Source organism: Strix aluco, chromosome 14 (assembly GCF_031877795.1).
Source record: "Strix aluco isolate bStrAlu1 chromosome 14, bStrAlu1.hap1, whole genome shotgun sequence".
NCBI classification, from domain to species: Eukaryota; Metazoa; Chordata; class Aves; order Strigiformes; family Strigidae; genus Strix; species Strix aluco.
Window position 1 is genome coordinate 14,936,166 of NC_133944.1, and position 24,054 is coordinate 14,960,219.

Genomic DNA, 24,054 nt, shown 5'->3' on the forward strand with positions numbered 1-24,054 from the left:
CTGCATTTCTTGCATGTTGTAAATTCTCCCCGATGTCACCCAGATACGTTAATACCCCTTGGGATGATTTCTAAACATCATCTTCTCTGCTATTGCATCATATTGCTTATAGTTATTAAGCCATATTTGTACTTGGATCAATGTGCAAATCAAACCTTCTTGTCAGATAAGTAGGGATACAAGAATACAGAGACTAAAGCAGCTGCAGACTTCCTATGAATTAAAACTAAACATATGGTCAAAATAATTATAACTTCTCCCTTAGTTTTCTTTAATGCACAGTTCAGCATGGAAAAAAGATTTTGGAGGCTGCCTGACCTAATGGGCTTTGCTGACTTCAAATGCTCCAAATCTGTCTGCCTAAAGGGTACAGGTTTTTCTCACGACATCAGCTGTGGCCAGGATTATTATAACAAATGCAAAAAAGTCATCCAAGATGACAGTCAGGCATCTGAAAATGGAACTAGGGCAGAAACCAGTCATCTAAGGTACTTCACCACACACACACCAAAAATCAACAGAAGGTTGATACAAGGAACCCTGCAACTATGATAGCCCAAAAAGTCTCAAGGATGAACCTGCTCACTCTGGCTGCAGTGAGCTTGTTCCTGTCTCACCCACACACACCCTGGAGCTGTCTGAAGAAGACAGCTCTAGCTCTCCAGCTAACTGCATTTCTCCATGCCTTCCTTAGCTACCAACAGCAGTACAGCATTAGGGACAGCGATACTTACCCCCCCAGTACTTCATGATGACACACCGAGTAGCATGTTGTCACCTCGGTTTGCTTGACACTCACTATGCGATGTTCGAAAGGAGCCGGAGGAGAAGGGCTGTCGTCTAAAGAGGAGACAAGCTGGTCATTGAGGTGTTTCTGCACACATCGCTGCACTCTATCACCTCCCTCACACCAATGATGCCAATTCACAGGACATGCACATCACCTTGTTGTGTTTCCTAAGTGTAATGAGAAGTTTCAACTACTTTCTATGCTCCCAGTATCCACAGCTCCACAAAACCATACTCTTGTGCTCCCCCCACATCCAGCATTGCTGTTCCTGAAGGGATGAACCCAGTTTCCCAGACTGGTATTGCTGATGCAGCCCTCGGTGCTTCTGTGAGGCTCTAAGGGAGAAGCACTGGGGCCAACACAAACACCCAGACAAGCCAGCCTCCGACTGCTGCCAATGCAAACACTCAGAACTTTATACTAAAACACAGTGCCCTCTCTCCCATCTTTTCTCTTTGCTTCATGTTCCTCTACCACACCATCATTTTTTCTTCTGGAATTCTGACAAGCAGTGAAGTATCTGGATAACATTCAGCATGCAATTCCTTTGCTATTTTTAGAGTGGCATGCAAGTAAAATAACCATTGCATTTGCAGCTAGCCATAAGAAGGGAGGTGCTGAAAATATCCAAAAACCACTCTGTTACTTCAAGTGAGGGACTTTTATTGCTAACACCCTTTTACAGAACTGAGAATAGGATCCCACCTCCTGAGTCTCAAGCATGTATTTTTCAAACACAGTAAACCCACCGGACACCTTCAGAAGGTCAACATTTAGGCATTAACAGAAGAGGTCACTTGAAAAAAAATACTTGGAACTTTGGAAAAAGTTACATTTGATCTTTTAATCATTGTATAGCAGCTGGAAAGACCAACACAAAAACACAGCCCTGATAAATGATGACAGTTATTGGTAAAATCAGGAAATTTCTCCTAGCAGCAAGATTTTTGCAGACAATGTCCAGGTTAAAGCTGCAAACATTAACATTACAGCTATTAAGTTTAATCAGTTTGTGGGAAACTAAATCAGTTAACGATGATACACTTAATGTCCAAGTTTTTCTAGGGTAAAGCTTCCATAAACCCATTTTTGCTGTCCCCCATTCAAAGCAATTCTACAGTTAATCTCCAGATATCTTGGGCTGCGATTTAACCTCATCTCCAGCCACTGCTGAGAAAGCCAGATCCAGGTCAGGACATCTACCCATGTATGTACATTCTGGGACATACATGTATTTATGCTGCCAGGAGAGAGTACTCTCTGAAACAACGTGATCAAGTGTTCACACAGTAACTGAGAAAAGATCTATGGCCAATAACATAACAAAGACCACAGCAAGATACTCCTCCTGAAATATTTTGCTGCTCACTGGATCTCTAGTCCATAGTTGCTAAAGCATACCTGATTTGCATACTCTATCTTAAGGAATAAGTGCTTAATGTAAAGAAAACCGATTTTTTCAAAATTACTCATACTTCTCATTACATACATTCTTTACCCAATTTTATTTTAAAGAAACTTTTTTTTCCCAAAACACACTTTAGAAGAAAAATTACTATTAAAAGAATTTGTACAAATGTTAATTTGCACGTTATTTACGTAGTCAGAGATACCCATGGCAAAATGCTCTTGAACTGTAAAACACGGGTGGTCTGCTGAGCACTGCCCCAGCTGTTATTGTATATATAACACAGGAGTAGCACAAAGTCCTCAATGTAAGTTTCCAGCAACTTACCGATGATCATTTCATCCTGTATGGGAAGCTCTTTGCAAGCTTCCAATGATTTAGTCTTCTCTGTTGCCATTCCAGTGCACTGACGAGCATCATTTTCACTTCTCCCTGAAGATGCAGACTCAGACTCTTTCCTCTCAGAGTTGGTATCTGTCAGGGATTCTTCTGCTTTTGCTGTTTCTTGATGGTTTTTCACTTCTACCCCCACATCCTTCATAGGCTCCTTTGCAGAGGTATTCTGTGAGGTTATGGGCTTCCATTTTAATTCTGATTTCTCTTCAGCCTTTTTACCTGGTTTGGGCTTGCTCAATAATGGCTGTTGCTTCCCTGTCTGAAGTGCAAGTCCATTTTGCTTATTGTCCCCTTTCACTTCTTGATTTGGCTCAGTGCTGATGTTTTTAGGACTCTGTTGAAGTTTTAATTTGTCAGGCAGCTGTTTGACTCCTTCCACTTCCGCCGGTGTGGAGGATACGGATCTTACTTTGGGACTTTTAGCTCTGTGATCATTTAACTTTCCTTCCTTGGTCATCTCAATCTTTTCTTTCATTTCAGACATATGTACATTGATGGATATCCTGCAGAGCAAGCAGTTGACATGTTATGCAAATGACTAGCTTTGCTTTTGTAAGTTTGTGGGGAAGAAAATCTATAAGCTTCCAAAACCAAATTTCTACAGTATGAAAGAAATCTAACTCTACCAATCCTCTTCAGAAATACTCACAACACTAAGTGAAGTGCACCAAAAAGCATGCTGATGCTTTTTCGGTGTCCTCATCTGCGTATATGCCTGCTTTCTGCTGAACACAAAACGTCTCACACTGCAAAGCGTTAATCCCACATTTGAAAGCTTACCCACTTTTTGCAGCTATTACAGTTGGTCTAACAAAATACCACTCATCTGGCCAGAGAGGGTGTAGTGAATGCTTTCACAAATTACAGACTGATTATCTAAATGGCTGACTGCTCACATGGCTCTACAGATCCAAAGGTTTGCATCCATCTCAGTCCTCTTCCAGCTGGCTGACTTGAACACTCAAACATGTGTGTTTGGGTTCTGATGGGACAGCATTCTTTCCACAGCTTTCTGTTAAAAATGTAACTTTCATAAACTCTCTCACTCCATCAATACTATTTTCCTTGGCACTCTGATGATTTTTTTTTTCCCCTCTTGTGTCGCCTAAAAAGATTATGGGTTAAAAACTATATGCTACTACAATCCATCAAAGACATTGTGTGATAACTTTTGAGTCAACCGTTACTGCTCCAACTGTCATGAGCACACAGTCTGATTTCAGTAAGACTGAATTGAAACTTGGAAAGTTCTAAAGTAGATTTTATACAGCAGCAGTAAAGAATATTTCTGATGTCTAGGAGAGAATGTACCTAATTTTTTCAAAAGTTACCGCCTCTTTTGCTGAAGCAAAAGATGTTATAAAAGAAAATGTTTCTGCTTTTGCATAACAAGAGTCTGAACTTTCTCATTTTCAGCACCTTTAACACCCTTGAGTTGTGCTATGAATCTAAGCTCACTGGAGTGAGCTACCAGAGCAGCTGAACACAACTCTGAGCAAACACTTCCACTGCTATCTAGACAAGCCTGAGCTCGGCAGGACTCTTGGGCATTTCTCCAAGCAGGGGAACAGTGTGTTCTTTTGACACTGCTGTGTGGGCTTACAGACTTCATTAAAAGTTGCATTCATTTTAGAGAGGCATTTACCATCCTCATTTGACTTCACACACAAAAGCATAATCTGTGCAGGACGGCTCCAGCTTCCCCTGGGGTTTACTCTAGGTTCTGTCTTGCAGTTATCTGCCCGCCTCCCTCCTCCCCAAACCAAAGTCTTTGGGGCTCAGACAACCCCTGTCCAAACCAACCAGCTGCGTCAGAAGCTGCTGCCTATCCCCAAGTTCACCACCTGGCACATCATGATCAACCAGCACTGACTTCTAAGGGGTAACAGCAACTGTTCCTCCACTGCTTCACAAACACCTTGAGCCATCCTCAAAGCACCGTACAGGCAGAGCCTCCACAGCAGAGCTCCGGCAGGCAGCTGGGATGGACCCACTCCAGCTGGTGAAGGACAGTGCCTACAGCCCACCAGCCAGAGCCTAAAACCTACAGGGAAAGCACAGGGAGGTCCCTCTGGCTTTAGTGTTGTTACAGCCACCAGCTGGGAGGTAACAATGAATGTTTCAATAGAGGCCACAGTAGTGAAGGCTTCTACCTTCTCCTGCCACATCCTTACACTCAGCCTCTTACAAGAAAAATATCCCAGTGTGCCAGTCTTCACAATGACCCCTTTCCCTCATGTGCAGGCATCAGGACAACTTTCAATCATTTTGATAATTTATTTGTCATTCACTTTTTTTTTAGAAAAAAAAAAGATAAAAAAGAAGAGTCCTGTAATCCCAGCAGACACCCTTTGCACAGAAGGATTTAAGTGTCCCCTCTATATTCACAAGTACCGCTACAAATCCGAAGTTTTCAAATTAAAGTAAACATACACAGAAGTATTGTTATGTTCTTGTCAGGGCTTTCAGACACCGATTTGTACACATGAAAAATGGGGAAATTCCACACAAAGTAACATACGTATATATGTGCATGTATACGTGAGTGTGTCTATCACCCATACGTACACACATACACATATATAAACAATTTTATATCCACCAGCCCAGACAGAGAAGGCATGGCAGTTAAAATCTGCCACAGAATTTCCATCTGTTGGCATTTGGTTGGTAAGGGTTTTTTGGTTGTGGGTTGTCATTGTGTGTGGCTTTTTTAAATTTAAATAAATGGAATGAAAATCAAATCCTAAATAAATAATTCAAAAGGAAATGGATTATGAAAGACATATTACAAGATACCTATGAGGAAAAGATTAGGCTAATTGTTCATTTATTAATCTCTATCTGGTCATATCTTTAGGTGACCAAAGCATAAAACATACCCACAAAACCACTGAGGACAGCAAACTAAACAAGTTGTTTGGTTTTGTCATATACTAGTAAATATCTCAAATCCCTTCCCCCCCAGTTATAGAAACAGAGGAGTTGGAAAGGACTGAGTGGTTTATAAATGTCCAACTAATCTAGCTATACTAGAGTGGTCACCTTTCTATCTCTTACAGACAGAAGCTTCAATCATATAAAAAAAATCTCCCATACATCTAGCCCTCTGACTCCTTGGCTTCACAGAAATTTACACAGAGCCCTTGCTGCTTTGAGTTTTTTGCCTTAACCATTGGTAAGGTCTCACGACTCCTATCCTAGCAGGGCTATTTTCCCCCTGGACCATGCTCAACAGGAGCTGCCTCCTTTAATGACCTGGCCTTTGTTTTTTTCATTCTAACACGTGAAATGGTTTCAGATCACACAGAAAGGCCATTACCTGGTTCGTGTCACCTCACACCCTGTGTCAGATATAGCCCGGGTTGTGGAGGGCACAGCTTCCCGAGATGCCGCACTCGACGATGGAGGTTTGTTTTCATACTTTCTGAGTTTCTCATGAACAAGTGTCCTGTGGCACTCATCTAGGCGTGGGACTCTGTCCGTATCATGTGCTTTAGCAGGAACATTTTGGTTGCCTACATGATCTTGATTTACGAAGGGAAGACCGTTGTGTTGATTCAAAGCTTTGACACCAATGTCCTTTTGCTGTTGACAGCTCTTAGAGCTGTGTGTTTTGCCAGCACCTTCTACTACTTGCTGCTGCGCTGTCCTCTCTTTAACTTGGGGTTTGGAGTCAGCTTTGTGGGCTACAGCACTAGAAGCATTTACCTTCTCACATGCTCCCTTGTTTTCATCCAGCTTTTTCCCACTTTTTGTCTCTGAATAAAATAAGCCATTAATAAAACTATCCTTGACAAAAGTGACAGCAAAACAGAGAGGCAATGAAGTAACCCACCATTCAAACTAACCTATTCAGTTACGTACATCCGAAAAGGTAGCAAGAAACCCCCCGAAATGTTTAAAAACCTTACACCAGCAGGCTTGAGACAGCCATTATTAATGTTCCTGGCTTAATCAGAGGTTTAACTGCTCTGCTGGCTTTCCAGCAGTGTTACAGATTTAATTTGGATTTCCATAAAGCAAACAGAAGACCTGCATGGCTCAAGCTCACTGCATCTAAAATATGAAATCACTCTGCAGGCAAATATAACGGGTAGTTCAGGCACTGCAGATCCATTCAGGAGCCCGCTGAACCTGATACACCCTCTACCTGATCAGAGGGGCAGAGACACACTGAGCAAGACTCCAAGGGACACTGGGGCTTGAGACAGTGGCTCTTGCATTTTCCACGAAAGGACAAGAAGGTTCTTCAGCAGCTTCTTGTGACAATGGTTGTGAATATTAGCAGTGAAAATTTCTAGGGTAACTTCTTTCAGGATTCAGCATGCACAGGTCACTGGCAATCAAGGTTAGTTAACAATCCTAAATAGCTTTTGAGCCAGAATTGTGACTGTCAGCTTTATTTTTATCACTTCCTAAATGATGAAGCTAGAAGGGGGATTGCCCATAAATTTAAAGGATTCACTGACAGTTTGAAGACAACAGCATGACAGGGCCTGCTCAACATCATGTTCACCCTTGTTGCAACTCCACAGGCATCAATAATGGACGCAACAGGGCAATGCCCTGACAGATGCATCCTAAATAGGAATCTAGCCCTGACATGGCAATGAAACTTGCTGACCAAAAAAAGATATTCCCAATGTCAACATGTCCCTTTTTCAAAGAGGGGGAGGAGGGAGGGATGGTTCAGATGTGTTAAGGGAAAATAATTTATGAAGTTTGTTATGTGATATTGCCACAACCTTCGTGATATCTCCAAACAAGTATGGCTCAATTCAGCTCACTGTAATTCCAAAGCAAAAAAACTGCAGCCAAACAAAGGTGCTGCTTTTAGTTTCTTGATCTTCTAGCATTTTGTGGGGTTTGAGCTGGGGGACAGATCGTCTTGCAGAGGAGGTGAAAACAACTCTATTTTCCCAGTAATGGTGGACAAAGTTACTCAGTTACATTTGAGTAATTCAGGTAGTGGGAAATAGCAGGCTATTAATTTCCAGTTTGTCTGCTGCACATTCTAGAGTCAAAGCTTGTAGCATGCCTGGAGTGATACATACCTTCCAGAGGATTCTTGCTTTCAGTTTGGGTTCCTCTGTTACTAAGCACATGCTTAGGTTTTGCACCACTCTCCTCAGGCTTATCTTTGGCCTAAAAATGACAAAGGAACACAAGAATAGCAGTTATGGCCAAGAGTATTTCCCACTAGGTTCCTTCAACTATGTAGGTATTCAGACTCTGTAAAATGAACACTAACACCTCTGGTCTTCTGGATTTTTAGTTACTGCTGTGTTTACTCCCTCCTTCCAGTCTCTCCCTGCTTTTTCACACAGGCATACTTCTAAAACAAGACAACACCGAGTAATACATTAGCTCACTGCTTTCCAAAAGTTTGACTGTCAGAGATTTTTGCCTCCTGTCCTCTTTACTCATATTGATTAAAAACCATGACGTGTGAAACATAAGAGAGATTAGAAAAAGATGACACTGTATTTGTCTTGCCTTTTGGCTGGTGACTGAAAGATAAACAATGTCTCTGAAGATATCGTTAATATATTTGTCTCAAGGCATCTAAAGATTCATAATCTGAGCTATGATAGAGGTAATACCAAAAAAGAGCCTCTAGCTTTATGGTAACTCTTGTGTATGTACTTGACATTACACGTGTCACCTTTGGCATGGTTAAAAAGTGACTTTCAACTTTTAGAAGCAGATTTTTATTTTCAAGCAAATTTCTTCCTCCAATTAAGAAAGCACAGAAGAGGGATATTTTGTAATAGCACCACTAAACACTTCATACAGTAATACATCTGACATCAAATTAAAACTAAATAACTAATATTTAGCAAAAAGCATTACATAAAAATAGGAAAGGTGTTAACATTTTTGGTTGGCATATAGTTAAAATCTAGTGATAAGCAGCCTCCCATCCTTATCTCTACAAGCAAATAAGCAACATTTAAAATATTTCTGCAGATAACCCTGATTAACAAGATTGCTGCAAATCAGCCCCTTCATCTGTTAGTAAAAGCAGTTAAGGATTTCATGCTCCAACCATATAGATTCCACAACAGAGCCCTCTCACATTCCCCTTCCCAAAAACCAAAACACCCAGAGTAAAAGTAGTAAAAAATAATTACCATCTTTATTACAGCTCTAAGCAAACCCGCAACAATGACCAGAGGGAACATTATTCTTGCAAAATCCTACGTGCAAAGAAAGCCTTGGATAAGTGACAGTTTAAGGTTTTTCCGTGTTTGGTTTTTAAGTAAGAAGTTTGAGGTTTGGATCCTATGGAGCTCAATTCATAGTCTTTTATTAATTTGACTCCAACCCTGCAAAACTTCTCCCATAAGCATTTCCATGGTATCCCTGGAATGCTGTCATACCATCAACAAACAGCTTCACCCAGAAATGAAAACATGACCTCCCCACTCCCATTCCGTATCCAGTAACCTTGCACTAAGCCAGCTCCACGATAAGCAGCAGCACACTATTACAAAACAGCAAACGTTGGAAACAAGGTAGCTAATTCTTTTTGTGTGCAACCCCTGTGCAAGTGTGGAGCTCTTTGGACATATCTATACTGCTATCACAAAACAGGCTGTGAAAACTAAACCAAAGGTAGTACACAGCTCAGCGCAAGCTAATTTGGTTTTAAATTTACCTGTGTTTTGCTCCACGTTACCCCAGCTAGGTCACGTACATATGCTTCCTCACTAATTCAAGCCTAGGTCAAATATCACTCAGCAGCCTGTGATCAAAATACAGACATATCTTAAGGTCTTACAACTGACCTTATGCTCCAATTTCAAAAACTGTTCATAGCCAGAAACAACAAAGAGAACAATGATGGTCATATTGCAAAACTGGAGTTAGTCATAAAACTCTCTGCTTGCCCAATACATATTGCCTGTTCTACAACAGAGGCAGTGGTTAGAGCCTGGGACACAGACCTCCACCCCATCTTAGTCCATTAGGTCACCAACAGCAGGTCATTTCACCTCTCCATCCACCTATCCATAACACTTGGATGAAGTTCTGACCTCCTTCAATCTCTTCTTCTGCAAACACTGATGAGGGGGCAGTGCATAGTAGCTACCTGACAACTAGTTCTGACAGTACGCTAAGAGTCCATGTGAAACATTCCTTCAGTATCCCTCACATCACCTCCCTTTTATTTACATCCCTCCTCACTGCTTTTTTTCACTTAGAAACTGACAATCTGGAAACTAAATTAGTTTATCACCTTTATACTGATCTTCACCTGGCCACTGACATACTGTGCACTGTCAATTCAAGTCAAGGTGTAAATCCTGCAGAAGACCATATTTGTCTCCAGGCATTTTGCAGTGACTGCAGGCAATAACTTGTAGCAATGCAGCTTTAACCAAAATGTATCAAACTCTTCCATTTCTCCAAAAATCTGTAGAACTGAAATGGGAACTGCAAGCAAGTACAAGCTTCATCTCTATCCAGAATTAAGATTGATCCCTAATGTATGATTTGTTGTCCTCAACACTAATGGAAGCTCTCTATAAATTCTTCTCTCTCCTAACAGTCTAGCTCACTTGTCAGCCTCTGTCACTTGAAAAGGGAGTCCAGGAGAGCACTCGAAGCCTAAGAAGGTACACTAGCACCTAGCATTGCCCTGTTCTTGTAAAAGTTTAGGTGTACCTTCCACCAAAACATGCTGCAGTTTTGGTGAAAAATATTTGGATTAAGATGCCAGTGGACTTTTTCATTTGAGCTAAGTCCTCCTTACCACAATCACACCTCTACATACAAGGAGATTCTTGGAATGAACAAACCTATTCCACTGTTGCAGTTTCTTCCCACTTCTTCCCCACTGTGGGATACAAGCCATAGTGAAAACCAAGAACTCCATTAGCTAAAAATAATTCCTGATGCCTGTATTTATAAAACCACAGTTATAACACCATATCAACTACATACTGGTCTTACCTGTTCCTCGCTCATTGTCCTCAATAATTAAGAAATGCTTAGGAACCGATATCTAGGAACTTGCAAACACAAGAACTATTTGATCTGAGGAGTGAACAATGTTGATGGAGTTGGTAAAGTCACAGTTCAATCATTAAGATGTAGCTAAAGACAACTTAGATGTCTAAGGACACATACATCTGCTCAGTAATATCACCATAAATCAGCACAGGTTTTAGTAACTGGCGTTGTGTTCAGAGTTCATGATCAATCAAGAAAATAGAAGCTTCTTCCAACAAAAAATGCTCCCAGTATGTTACTCAATTTTTACTGGGGCCTCAATTTGGTCACTAATTTGAATGACGTTGCTGATCTTCAAAAGTGCTGGTAGAAGCCGAATTTCCTGTTACAGTACTAATCTACTCCTTTATAGGATTGCCTGGCACGCTTTGAGAACCTCAGACATAAAACTGCAAGGTGTGTTTTGAGCCTTGGTCTCTGCCTTAAGAGCCTTTCAATTCAAAGGTCACAGCAATAACCTGTAACAGCAATACTGAAAGGAAAACCTGAATTATACATCATGCAAGAAATCAGTAGGAGAGCCTAAAGCCCTGCTACATCATCAAGAAAAATACACAGAACAGTAAAACAAAACCAACCTCAAGAAGGATTTCCAGCAGACTCCCCTTCTTCCAGGGCACAATGCCTTTGAGAATAAAATCCACTACTTTAGAATTTTTTAATACTTCTCCCACAAATGTAATAACTTTATCCAGCGTATCAACTCTTTTCTCTATCTTTGCCAGCCTCTCCTTATGCTTCAAGGCATCTAGCTGGGCAGCTTTCATCAATTTCAACACTTCTGAGCATATGCTCTGGATATCAGCCTGGTTAGTACTGTCCGATACCTTTAGGCCTTTTTTCATTGCATCTGTCTCATCAGGAGCTGCTCGGGATACTGTTAGCTTGTTAATGCCTTTTTCGACATTGTCAATGCCTTTGTTAACTCTCTGCAGTTTGTCTGTCAGATCTTCTTGGAAATGCAACAGTTTGTCCATCTTTTCATTCAAGAGATTCAGTTTTTTGTCCATCATACTTAAATTGTTCACTTTTGGAGGCTGAAACTTTGACAGGCCATTTCCCTCTGCAAGGTCCAGGCTACCCGCAGACATTCTGTCCAGACAGCAGGATGTCAGATAAATTAGATTGGCTTTTCATTAGTCATAAATTAGAAAATGAGGGTCTGAAAGTTCATCTTCTTTACCTATTCCTATACCAGACAACCTCACTTATTGGAGCCGCTAGAGCATATCATGAGATAGCTACTGCACAAAAGATTTATTTCTGTGTTATCTATTCCTTACTGTGTGCTTTCAATGATGGAGGTAATTTGGCACCAGACTGTATTTTCTTGGGCCTCTTTGACGTCACAAACCCATTTAAAATTCTCTCTCGAGTGGCTGTTGATAGGCAAGCATCTTAACAATTGCCAATGCATGAGCAAACCTCTGAAGGGAGAAGGATTAGTTTTACAACCAGTTTTAGTTCTGTGATAGTGAAAAGAACTTGCTAGAGCATTTCTCTTCATTAGATAGGAAAAATATAAAAGTAAATTAGGTGGCCTTGTGCTAAGGCTTGGAAGAATTCAGCTTTGTAACACGGATGCAGAGCACCCAGCACAGACACAGAGTGTGCTCTTTAGGTTGGCTGACACTTGAATTTAAAAATAGAGTACAATGACAAGGATCTGAAATACGTATCTAGCACCAGCATGTCTTTGTCAACTGAAACTTCTAAAATTAAATCTTTCTCCCAGGCTATGAAAGGGAACAGAGCAAAACAAAAAAAGAAATCTTCATGAAGACACAGCAGAATTAGTCCAACTATTAGCAACAAAATTATTAAATCATAAGTCGTATTTAAAGGATTTGTTACTGACTTGTTTTCACTTCTGAATCACAGCATGCCTACTACAAAAATTAGTCAGTAGAGAACAGAAAGATAGTCACTTCATACTTGCACAGTCCCCACTGCCACAGTTCAGAACACTTTAGAAACATTAATGAATGGATCCTTACAATATGACACAGAATGAGAGTCAGTCCTCCTCCACAGAGGATGAACTGCAGTATCAAGAGATAAAGCAGATTGTCCCATGCCAGACATGACACTGTGTCAAATGATTGCATCTAGTTCTCCCAGCTCCCTTTTTACTGCTGTATATATGTAGAGAAAGGGGAGAAAGCAGTGGGGAAATCCTGCTGTCGCAGGAGTCCTGGTGCAACAGAACAATGGAACCACGTCAAAGCCACAGGCTTTGAGATACTGAGTATCCCTTTGCCTCCACTCCCTTCCTCATTTTTTGGAAGGGGCATAGGGGATGAAAGTGTCATTCTTAAAGTGAATTTGCTGTGTGAGATAGGACATTCTAGAAAACAAAATCCTTCCTCTACACAGCGCAGAGTAGTAGCTGCATTAAAATTACCCTCTCAAGAAGATGTGTAGTCCTTGCCACTTCTGTAAGACAAGGTTTTCTACCTTTACAATAAAAAAAAGTCTACCAAGGCCACCAAATAATTATACCCAACCTGGTGGTTCTGTGACATTCAGAGGCCAATAACTGGCTTTACAGAAGATATCAAAGACTTGGAGTGTTTGTCACCTTCAAGGGAGAATCTGAATATCAAGCAATGACTTTAGAAGAAAACTTGGCCTGTGAAAGCTGATGGGAGTTGGCATTTCATGTCATCTCATACTCCTGATCAAAAAAGTATTTTAAAGTTACTGCTATTTTCACAGTGATCTGGGATAGTATGGCATAAATTTTATGATATCCCACATAATCTTATTTCGGTAATCAATCATACAATGCAGTAAAATGCAGAGCTCTATCTTGAAAGTATAGGACACAGACAATAAAAGCTTTGCAACTCTACTACTGCATCTAAAGAATCAGAGTTTTCAGCCAAATGCCTTTAAGTAATTAATTCGTTCAAGCCTACAAACATGCTTGATGACAAATAATCAAAAGAGCCAACATTTTTACTAAATCAAGAGTACTAGCTGAACGTTGTCCTCTTAGGGACAAAAAGAAGGTAGAGTATATTGTTATATTTAATTAATTAAGATTGTTATATTTAAGGTCACACAACTTGCAGCAAATATTTCAATAAGGAAACCTACCCGCAGAAAGTCATCTGCAGTTGCATACTTAGAACTTAAGTCGCCACCACCGGTGTGCTATTACAGGCACAGCATGCACAGTCGTGAAACAATGCAAGTATAAAAGTGCACAACTGGCCTCTGTGTGTGTTTGTGGGCAAGTGGGAGTCTTTTGAAGTCTTGAGCAACCTTCTTATTTAACAATTGAGAGCAAAAAGCCTTAATACTGTCCCACTGTAATTTACTGGTGTTATTATTCATATAACTATTTAATCCTCCTCACATACAATGAACTCTATATGCTGTGCAAAAAGAGGAAACTTGAGAAAAAAAATCTCTGAATTTATATTAGTTTACAGAAGCAGACTTGCCTGACTGCAATTCAAGGGGCACAAACCATCTCTTTCTCCTTCAAATTCAGCCACACACAGTGTACTCCAGCTGTGTGGAACAAATTTCACCACCTAATACATACTCACACAGCGCACTGAGACATGCAAGGTAACACACTATATAGAATTCTTGCTACATGCAGCAAATATTCCTTGCTAGTGTTGTCTGAGGTACACACAGGGAAGATACAGCCAAAACTGCCTCCTACTCAGATACAGCTGTTCGACTTCACTTCTTACATCATACTGGGCATCCATGAGCAACTGCAAAATTACGGGTGGTATGAAGGATAGGGAATAAGGAAACCTCATTTGGCCCCTAGTGAGAAGTTTTAAACATCTGTCACAAAGTTATTAAGGCCAGCTTTTCTTTTTGCTTTTAATTTCCTCCTCCTCTCTCTTCCCTTTTGAACTGCTGGCCATCACACAAAAAGAAAAAATGGCTTCAATGGGTCTAATTGATTATTTTGTCTTCAGGATGATAATATGCTCTAATACTGGCAAAAAATCTTTTATTCCTTTTGCTTTGAATTACAATAAAAGGCAATTTTTGTTCAGAACATTGATTTAGAGCCCAACATTTCCATCTTGCTTGAGCAGCCTGAAGAGAGCATTCAGTTCCATTGACAGTCTCAAGCCTTTCAATACTTACCAAAAAAATAAGAGAAAAATCCTCAATTGCCTGATAACATATTACAGATCACAGTATACCCATCCTTAGACATCACAAAAAAGTAAAGTTATTGTAACAAATGCAATAGGGTATTAAACTCACTTTTTCTTTGTGAGGAGCTATTACTTATAATGACATTTTGCACTAATACACCGCAACACATGTTGCTTCATCTTCAGTAGCATCAAAATGAAGAACTTGAAGTGTTGTATAAGCAATAAATACCAGTGAATCTTGCAGGACCTCTACAGATTGCAGAGCTATGCTCAGTCACCCCACGCTGTCACTGGCAAAACAAACTGGTGATTCACAAGACTCCATCATAGTCTGAATGTAACTTGAATAAGATTTCTGATGATAACTGGTCTCCTGTGGATTTCTGCTTGTTTCTTCCAGGTAACAAAAAATTAGCACTGTGATCTGGAGTGTGTAGGCAACTGCCTCCATTCTATTAAGAGCTGAACTGAAATGAACTTCTCAGATACTTGATACCTTGGAGATATTTTAAAGGTTTCTCAGGAGTGCCAGAGAAAAGGAACACAAATGTTGGAGAACCAGAACTACAAATGACCTTGAACCAATGATGCCAGAAACACTTCTGTTCTCAAGTGGGAAATGAGAGTTTATTCCTCTTTGGCTTCAACCCCACACACACTCTCCCAGTTGTGAAAGACATATGTCAGAAAACAAGAGAAAAATTCACATTCAACACAAAGAATCTATGACATGGCAGTTCAGTTATGATCCCTCCTTGCTAGCTTTGACCCAAAGGAAGGAAAAAAACAAAGATGGGGTGCATAGAGAAAAGTAAAAACACCCCAAACTCTACATCATGTACTAAAGTGACAACAGAGGCTTATATCCCAAACAACAAATGTCACAGAGGTTAAAACCAGCTGCTCAAACAGATCATCTCATTAGATTATTGCATTGCTTCCAACAACACAGTAAAACTGGAGATGGCTGAAAATATGTAGGTAAATGAAAAAATAACCTTTCACACGGCCTAAACAAAGCCAAAGCTTAATAGACAACTTGGGGGCTTTGGGAGAAGTTTGCAGGGGTTGCAAATGCAGCAGAGTTCTAGGGAGATGAAGAACTCAATGCGGTAAAACACCAGGAGCTTACAGAAAAAAACCCAGCAGATAAGCTCAAAACAATCTGGCTACATCTGCTCAGGCAAAAATTACTAATAAATTTGTTTTACATATTTAGAAACCAGCTGTCAACTTTAAGTTACACTGACAATCTACTTTCTCTACACCTAGTTGCTGCAGCTCTTTAACATACACTTCTTAGCTTTTTCCCCCAGCAAATAAAAGGGTAACTGACATTTTTTAATGTACCTAAACTTTTAAAAAATTAAGCCCTATGTCAGTGAGTAATTTTTCATAACCAGCATGTTTCCTAGACACATGAAAGGTAATAAATCATGTCCACAGAGTAATAGTGCAGCAACAGACCAATTCTTGTGACAAATGGCAAGTACTGAAATGGGCATTGACTCTAATTTAGAGGAATAACTTCCAAGGGCAAGATATGCCATACAGTCTGCATAAGTCTATCTAGTCCAATAGTTGGGTTTCCTGTTGAGATCAAATCCTACTAGGAACTGGCTCACCCCTGCTTTAGAAGGCCAAGAACCCGACATTTAACACATCACTCATGTTGAGTGTTGGTTGAAATCCACCTGCACAGTAAAAGGGTCTATAAAGCACTATTAGTCTCAGCAAGTGACCCTGGCATGATACATTTCAATATTGCCTGGCTCACAACAGTACAACATTACTGTAGTACCGGACCACCTAAAGCTTAACAAACCCTATATAAACTCTTTTTTTTCCTTTTCTGTATATTTAATGACAGAAAACTGTTAACACAATAGGTTATGAAACACTCTCTTGCAAGCCCTGACTTCTCCCCCCCACTTCTATTTTATTCTTTTTCAAACAACTGAAACTAAGGATAATGCTCCTAGGCAGCAGCACAGCTAAGGATAGGTTAATGAATCCGAGTTCATGTGTAGTATTGTAATGCATCTCTGTTGAGCAGCTGACAGCAGATAGCTGAACAGATCAATTATGACATTTCATTCACATCAAAGTGATGAGATTTCTAGATAACACTGTTTACCATTTGCCCACACGGCTTAACAAGAACCTTTAAGTCCTTCCTCCAGGTTACTTTGCCACTCAGGAGGCCAAGAGAGCACCTGTTACCCATCCACATTCACTCACTTGACCCCAGAGCTTATTCTCACCGAGTCTGTTACCCACAGAAACTATACCTTAAGAAGCTATCTATTACTTTTAATTTTCATTCTTTCAAACTTTTTTTTAAACCCAAGCGACTACTAAACACTTTAACCAACTTGGACCAGAAGAGTTGTAATCAGTAATGTTTCCCTGGTGTGGTGGTAAGGATTCACCCTCCCACTCCTCCACACCCTCCAAAAGAGAGCTCTCCTCTGGAAACCGAATAGAAAAGTCATGTTGCTTGTTCTGCTTTCCCTGAATTTCAGTGATTTTACATTTAATGCAGGCAGTTCCCGGTAAAGCCTGCCGATTTTAAGGGTCAGCCACAAAAGCTACCCTTGGATTCAAGAAGCCTCTCATTTACAAGATGCTTTCTTGCTACTACTAGGAGCTCAGCGGAGAACCCTAAGGCACCTTTTACACCTGTGAAAGGCTCTTCTCTCTATGGCAGTTTGCTCAGGTACAAGTAACTCTAAGTCAGTAGGGATCTGCCATAATGTAGAAGAGTAGCTTTGGCTGTGCAGTAATGCCAATAGGAGTAAAACCAGTAAAAGCAAATTCTTGTCACTGAAGTGATGCGATAAATGTCTCAGTATAAAAATATAGGGAGCAGATCCATTGCATAAGAAAGGGTTATTTCTAGACAGTCAACTTTTCAGAAAAAAGCCTTACATAATCCAGAGTTGGCTCCAAAACACATTGAAACTAGAACAATTGCTCTTGCTGACTTGAAATTTGACTGGCTTCAAATCAAATCCCTCAGAAAAGTCTCTGCTTTGCCAGCAACATGGTTTTGTTTGAGAAGATGAAAATCACCAAATCGCACTGTGCTTTGTGTTGTCTTCTGTTCCCTTTCTACTTCAGAAGATCTTTTCAGCTTCAAGTTTGAAAAATTACCACAAAAACGCACACACAGAGCTGTACTAACTTGCTAATTTGTAACCATTGTTTCCAACTTCGCCCTTCTCACTACGACTGACAATTGCTGTAAGAATATAGTCATCTTTTTTCTTTGCTCCTCCACCTGTATTTCCAAAGTTAAAAGGCAGTAATACTGTTTCCTCAGCTACCCTTCTGCCCTTTGCAGTTACTGAATGAAGTATGATCACCTTGAGCACAATTTTACATTGCATTGATTTAAGTGTTTGAAAGGTAAAACACAGAAGCATCTGAAATCATGTCAGATTGCACTGGAATTAAGTGAACGAAGTGTTCATGGACAAGGGGCAGCCTCCAGCCACTCACAAACATCTGAGAGGACTTGAGCATGCCTTGGCTACCGACACACACTCTTGGAAACTTTTCCCAAGTAATTGCAAAAGCAGTTAGTGCCATCATTCTGAGCCTCATGCAAGCTGGAGTCTCAGTTATTGATTTTTTTTTCCTCTTCCTCACATTTCCATCTAACAGTTGCCATTGTGGTACAACAAACAGCAAGTACTTGTGCTCAGTGTTCCTTGCTAATAACGGTCTTTACAGGAACCTAACAACGAGGGGATTTTTTATTTTATGTAAGAACAGTCCTTAACATTGCTATTCCCCACTAATAACCAGAACACCACGTTAAGGAAATTCTAGATCGAGTAAATGGTCATCTGTCCTATAATGAAGTCTGCTATGTGCTATATTCACCTGCTGATTTAGATCTCTGACATTTTGCTTTGACGTCATTCACAAACACAGGAATAACTTCATCAGTTCAGGCTTAGTCTCAACACAAACTCTGCTTTGAAAAGGATTCAGAGTAAACGAGTTTGTGTACAAAAGCTGGCAGTTTTGCAAACTCTCCTCAGTAATTACTCACAGAGAAGCCACTTGCACTCCTTTAGGTGAATGTCTAAACATCTGGCAAAACCACAGAAAATGCTGCACCCATTTCAGACGTGCAAGATATATCCACCTAGATTTATAATGGTTTTCATCAAGTTGGAAGAAAGATACAGGAAACAAACAAAACAATGTCATCTACAGAAAAGCTTGTCTAAAATAAAATTATACCACAGGCCAGTGAAATTGAAAATCAACAGGTATCAAGCTTTCCAGAGCAAGGAATGAGAAGGCAATTTTTTAAGTTTATCTCTCTAAAGCATACAGTGTAAGAACAGTTGGGTATGAATTAGAAACCTTGAGTTAGGGCCCCAGTGATCCATTTTTCCACCTGAAGTCGGTATCTCAGTACAAATATCTAGTAAAAACAGAAATCCAGAACACATTTGGTGCAGCCATTTCCACTTCCAGAACAGTAACTATCCCCTAGTGTTTCTCTGCAAGGCTTCTATCAGAACTCAAGAAGTTTTGCTTCTGAACCACCTTGCTACCTTAAATCAACAGTCAACAGATTCCAGAGTATTAATTTTAAGCAACCACACAGAAGGTTCCCCGCACTCATAAGAAGCTCCTGAATTAAAACTACTAAACTATCCATTTTGCAATTCTGCTATTAGATCAGTGACAAATTAATCTCCAGACACACTACAGAGACAGCTGTACACTGATTATCAACGCTACACTTAAAAAAAATAGCACCAAGTCCTGGCACCATAAAGCAAAAATCACTCAGAGAAAAACAAGCAAATAACACTGTTCTTAACAAAATCCAGGATATAAATGGTTTGGATTTCACATCAGTTGGTATCAGGAGTATTCATCACTAAAGCATAGTAGGGCAGTGCCAGCCACACATCTAGTAACAGCACATCAAGATCTTCTCAGTGTGAGAAAATAGGAGAGTAGATAAAATGCTGGGCTGGATGCTGGAAAAGACTGCAGTAATATTCTGCAAAGAGGTGAGCAAGTTACACCTGGCAAGAGTCTCTACATACAGTCCATGAAAATGGTGCAATACAGAGTTCCCTGGCTCTTTTTCAGCCACAAGAAGGACAGAAAAATTTTGCAAAAGTTTCTCTAAACAGAATTTAGTGAAGAGTGGATCTTACGAACTTCTGTACTGACAACAACCCCATTCAAAAGTGTACTGAGACACGTTCAATGCCCCACAGCAACGACTGGCAGCTTTCTACCTGGCTTACCAAGACAAACGACCACCAACAGCCATGGTAAGAACTGCCTCACGGAGCAGGATGACCCAGTCAGTCGTTTGATAACTTGTGTCAATATCGTCTGGCCCTAAGACTGATAAATTTGTATAAAGCAAAACCCAGAAACAAGAAGGTCAGTCAATCACCAAATTTGTAGCAAACGATTTTCTTTTTACAGCAAGAGAGGTCAAGGAAGATGTAATTCAAACTGTGCCAAGTCCTAAAGAGGTGCTGATTATTAACCAGGACCTTGAAGCTGAAGCTTCCCACACTGGGTTTCTGGGAGACTTCAGCTGAAACTGGGAACAGAAGCCCACCAAGAAAATATCCACAACAGAGCTATTTATAGTAAAAGGGCATTTCTTTTTAGTTCTACCCAGCCCCATACAATACCAGTGATCATGCAATGACAGTTCTGGAAGTAGTCAGGTCTCTGAAAAGAAGCATTCAGGACAGTATGTATACCTGAACTTGGAGGCATGCATAAATATGTTGGATGCGCCAGCAAGTACATGTACTGCTCAAGCCTGAACACCAAAATGAGGACAAAAATGAGAGAGTAAAAGGTGAGTCACAAATATAGAAGACAACAGCAGGAGAACCTGCTAACTCCTGATATCTCAATTCAGCCATGGGAGAAGGTGAAAACAAACCTGTTTTGTAATGTCAGAGACTATATATAGTTTACTACTCTAGTTTCTGGGATATGAACTGTCTGAAAGAATACTCAATAGAGTATATTTAGACTGCAAACCACTATACACTGGTGCAAAATTTAAATTGGAGCATATGACATTCTTCTCTTGAGTTCCCACAAAGCCTGGGAAGACAGTGTTAGCAACTGAGATGCTCAGAAATTTTCTGGCCATGTATTTTTCTAAAAATCCCAATCCTTCAAAATGGCTTAATACTTTCACCGATTTTTTTTTTCCCAGTCTGTCTGCCTTCCTACTAGTTCTCCACAGCGTTCTGCACATAACCTGACAAGACTCTGGACCCAAGGATGGTAGTTCAGGCCCCCCTGCACTATGCAGACTGTCCCAGAGCCTGGGATCCCAGATCTGGTCTGATGAGTAGAGGAATGACTCTCCAGGTAAACAGGAGCCTGAACTGCAGGTGTCAAGGCCTGGTCTCCATCAGGCCTACCCTAGCAGCTCTGTAATTCAAGCATCAAATAGCTACACAACTGTACACTACTGAGACAACTGTTCAAAGAGAGATTAAAAGAAAGGTAACTGTTGTTCAGTGCAAGACATTAAAAAAATGAATACACAAAGATCAATATGTGAACCAAGAGTACCTGAGGAGTTCCAAATAACCCTTCTCAGGACTCCCAGAAGTAATCAGTCTGAGTAGCAAAATCAGCAAGATGTTACCCAAAAAAATGAGTGGAATGCACACCCCCTACCACAAACAAGAGGTAGCAGAGGAACACCAAGATTAGCTTATGTGAAGGACTAGGGGACTTCAGATAACTCATTAAGTGGCCACGTCCTAAATAAAGAGTCAGCTCTAGCAAGCCAGCAGAAGAGAGCAGCACCACCAAGTTAAAAGGATTGATGCAGCTGAACACGAGAACTGTTCAGCTTATCGAAAGGAAAGGCCTGAAGGAAGTATAGGCAACTTGATCTTCAGGCACATGCTAGAACACTCCTATCAATTTTGGAAACACAAAATGCCTCATCTTATTGCATGAGCATGAACTACACCCTCCATTGTACATCTGAGCAATAACACAAACTTCCAAGCAATCTGTAAACACACTCAGGTCACTGTTTACAGAGCTGCTAGTGTTATGAGTCCCTCCATAACACCAGGAGCAGCTGAGGCCAGCCACTTACTTGAGTACAAGCAGGCAGATCATCAAGTACTATGCCAGAAAGAGACTACAGTCAACAAACATGCAAACAACAGGTTCCACACTGCAACCACTGAAATCAGAAGTGTACATACACTCCAGCTCCTACCGGAACAGGCTCAAGCCCAATTTACAGGCGGCCATTCTGCATGGGAGACGAGAGCTCTCACTAAGGTTGACATTAAATTTACAGATTAGAGCAGTTCTCGCCAACTTTAAGAACCGCATGCATAGTCCAAGACAGTATTTATCTTTACATGCTTCTCTGCTGGTCATATCCTCCAAAAGCATCCTTCCCTTTATAATGTTCCATGAATTTGAGTGCTAGCTTTGTGAACAAAACAAAGAATGATTTTCCAAGAGATAATGAGTTTGGTAAACTGGTTGGAGTGTTGTAATCCCATGCAAGACATCCAAAACAAAGTTATTTTTGATTCTTAGCTCACTGAGGACTAGGAAAGCTAATAAATCAAACTAAATCTAAAATAGCTTTTACCCGTGGGCCTTAACATGTTTTCAGAAAAGAAGAACCATTATCACTAGTTTTACAGAAAGAGAAATTGAAGTAATAAATATGAAATAATTACTCAAGTCACCCAACAGGTCAATTACAGAGAAACAAGATACTCTGAATTTCATTATAGCCTTTGTACTACTGCAAAATACTAACTCTGATCTGCGCAGAGCCAAGCCACAGAATGCCTTGTAGACAGATAACTGCAGTACTGACTTTTTTCCCCACAAGACATGGCTAGTCCAAAAAACCCTGTATCATTTGCTTCGATGGTTCTAACGCCACCTTCTGTAGTCTTTCCTGAAATATTTTTCATTGGTAGTCCTCCATCAATAGTCAAAAGAAAGCTACATGTATTTCAGGCTGTTCAGTATCTTTCTTTAACAAAAAACTGAACATCAACAATTTAAACACAACATTATCTGTGCAGCATGAAGAACAGTTGAGTAGTATATCCAAATTAACAGACCAAAATGTTTTCCTTCCAAGGATTATTGCCATAAATAAGACAATAAATCATGTGGCCACAGGGTTATGAAACATATCTAGTCTTCTAAGCCATTCTGTTTCTTACGTAACAAATGATAACCAAAAAAAAAAAATCATATTGTACTCTTGGCTATATTAAATCCATTACATTATACGAATTTAATGCTTTCGAACAATAGCCCACTTGTTGAAATTAGTGGAAATTTTGTCCTTTTATTCAACTGGGCCAGAATTTGGTTTATTACTGTTGATTTAGTTCATTTACTCTATTGGCTCTTTAAAGAACAAAGATGATTACCAATATAAACTCTTTAAGAAAACCCATTAGAGCTATTATTGAACAAAGTATATGAAGAAATCCTTTCTTCAAAACTTTGAAGAATGGTCTTAAAAACCCCACAACAATCTGATCCATTCTCATTTAAAATGCAACCTCCTACATTTATTTTTTTTAATTACTTGTATGTTACTATATATACATAACATTCTTTTTAGGGTTGCTTAAGTTCATTTTCTCCTTCTCTCTGGATGGTAACGGTCTTTTCAGCAACTCAAAAAGTAGGCAAATGCAAACAAGCTAAACAGAAATAGTGTTTCCCTAGACTTCGTACTATTGTAACAGCTGAAACTTAACTCCACAGATAGCTTTAAAACACAGTGTGGTCTGATGAATAGCTCACAACGGTAGAAAAGCAGATTCCTGTTCTCTTTTCCACCAGTGGTGTCTCTGTCTCCCTCCTCTTGCAGGGTTTGTGGTCTGTCCATGGGTCATTTAAGCTTTCAAAGACAGACTCTGTTTCACTTTGTTTCCTCAGACCCTTGAGCAATGGGGTTCTGATCTCACACCTACTACCACAGAGCACACCTTTGAGGCATTGAGTGCCCACTGCTCAAGCTGATTGAGCTGCTCTTACCACAGGTCAAATGGGCTCATGCAGAATTTGGCTCCTCACTGCATCTCCTCAGTGTGAGCCTGCCTGACAGATTCATTGTCTTAAAACTCTCAGACTACGACAACTAAAGTGGAAAGCTGTAACAACCAACCTCCACATAATTTGAATGGCAGTCTGTCATCCTATACTGCAAATACACCACTGAGAACAGAAGTTTTACTGTGCCAAGGCTCTCACAAAAAATA

At 40.2% G+C, this 24,054-nt stretch overlaps 1 protein-coding gene across 2 annotated transcripts in view; it reads right to left on the bottom strand.

Moving 5' to 3' along the window:
- Positions 1 to 11,832, bottom strand: part of MYLK3 (myosin light chain kinase 3) — a 22,423-nt gene extending 10,591 nt beyond the window's left edge. The window contains exons 1-6 of one of the 2 annotated variants that reach the window (XM_074839377.1): positions 11,195 to 11,832; positions 8,732 to 8,797; positions 7,652 to 7,742; positions 5,917 to 6,355; positions 2,526 to 3,097; positions 735 to 840 (exon numbers count right to left, since the gene is read on the bottom strand). In XM_074839377.1, coding sequence (XP_074695478.1) covers positions 735 to 840; positions 2,526 to 3,097; positions 5,917 to 6,355; positions 7,652 to 7,742; positions 8,732 to 8,797; positions 11,195 to 11,707 — 1,787 coding nt within the window. In that variant the 5' untranslated portion in view covers positions 11,708 to 11,832. The remainder of the gene's footprint in view (positions 1 to 734; positions 841 to 2,525; positions 3,098 to 5,916; positions 6,356 to 7,651; positions 7,743 to 8,731; positions 8,798 to 11,194) is intronic. The other variant, XM_074839378.1, reaches the window with a different exon arrangement.
- Between the last annotated feature and the right edge of the window lie 12,222 nt (positions 11,833 to 24,054).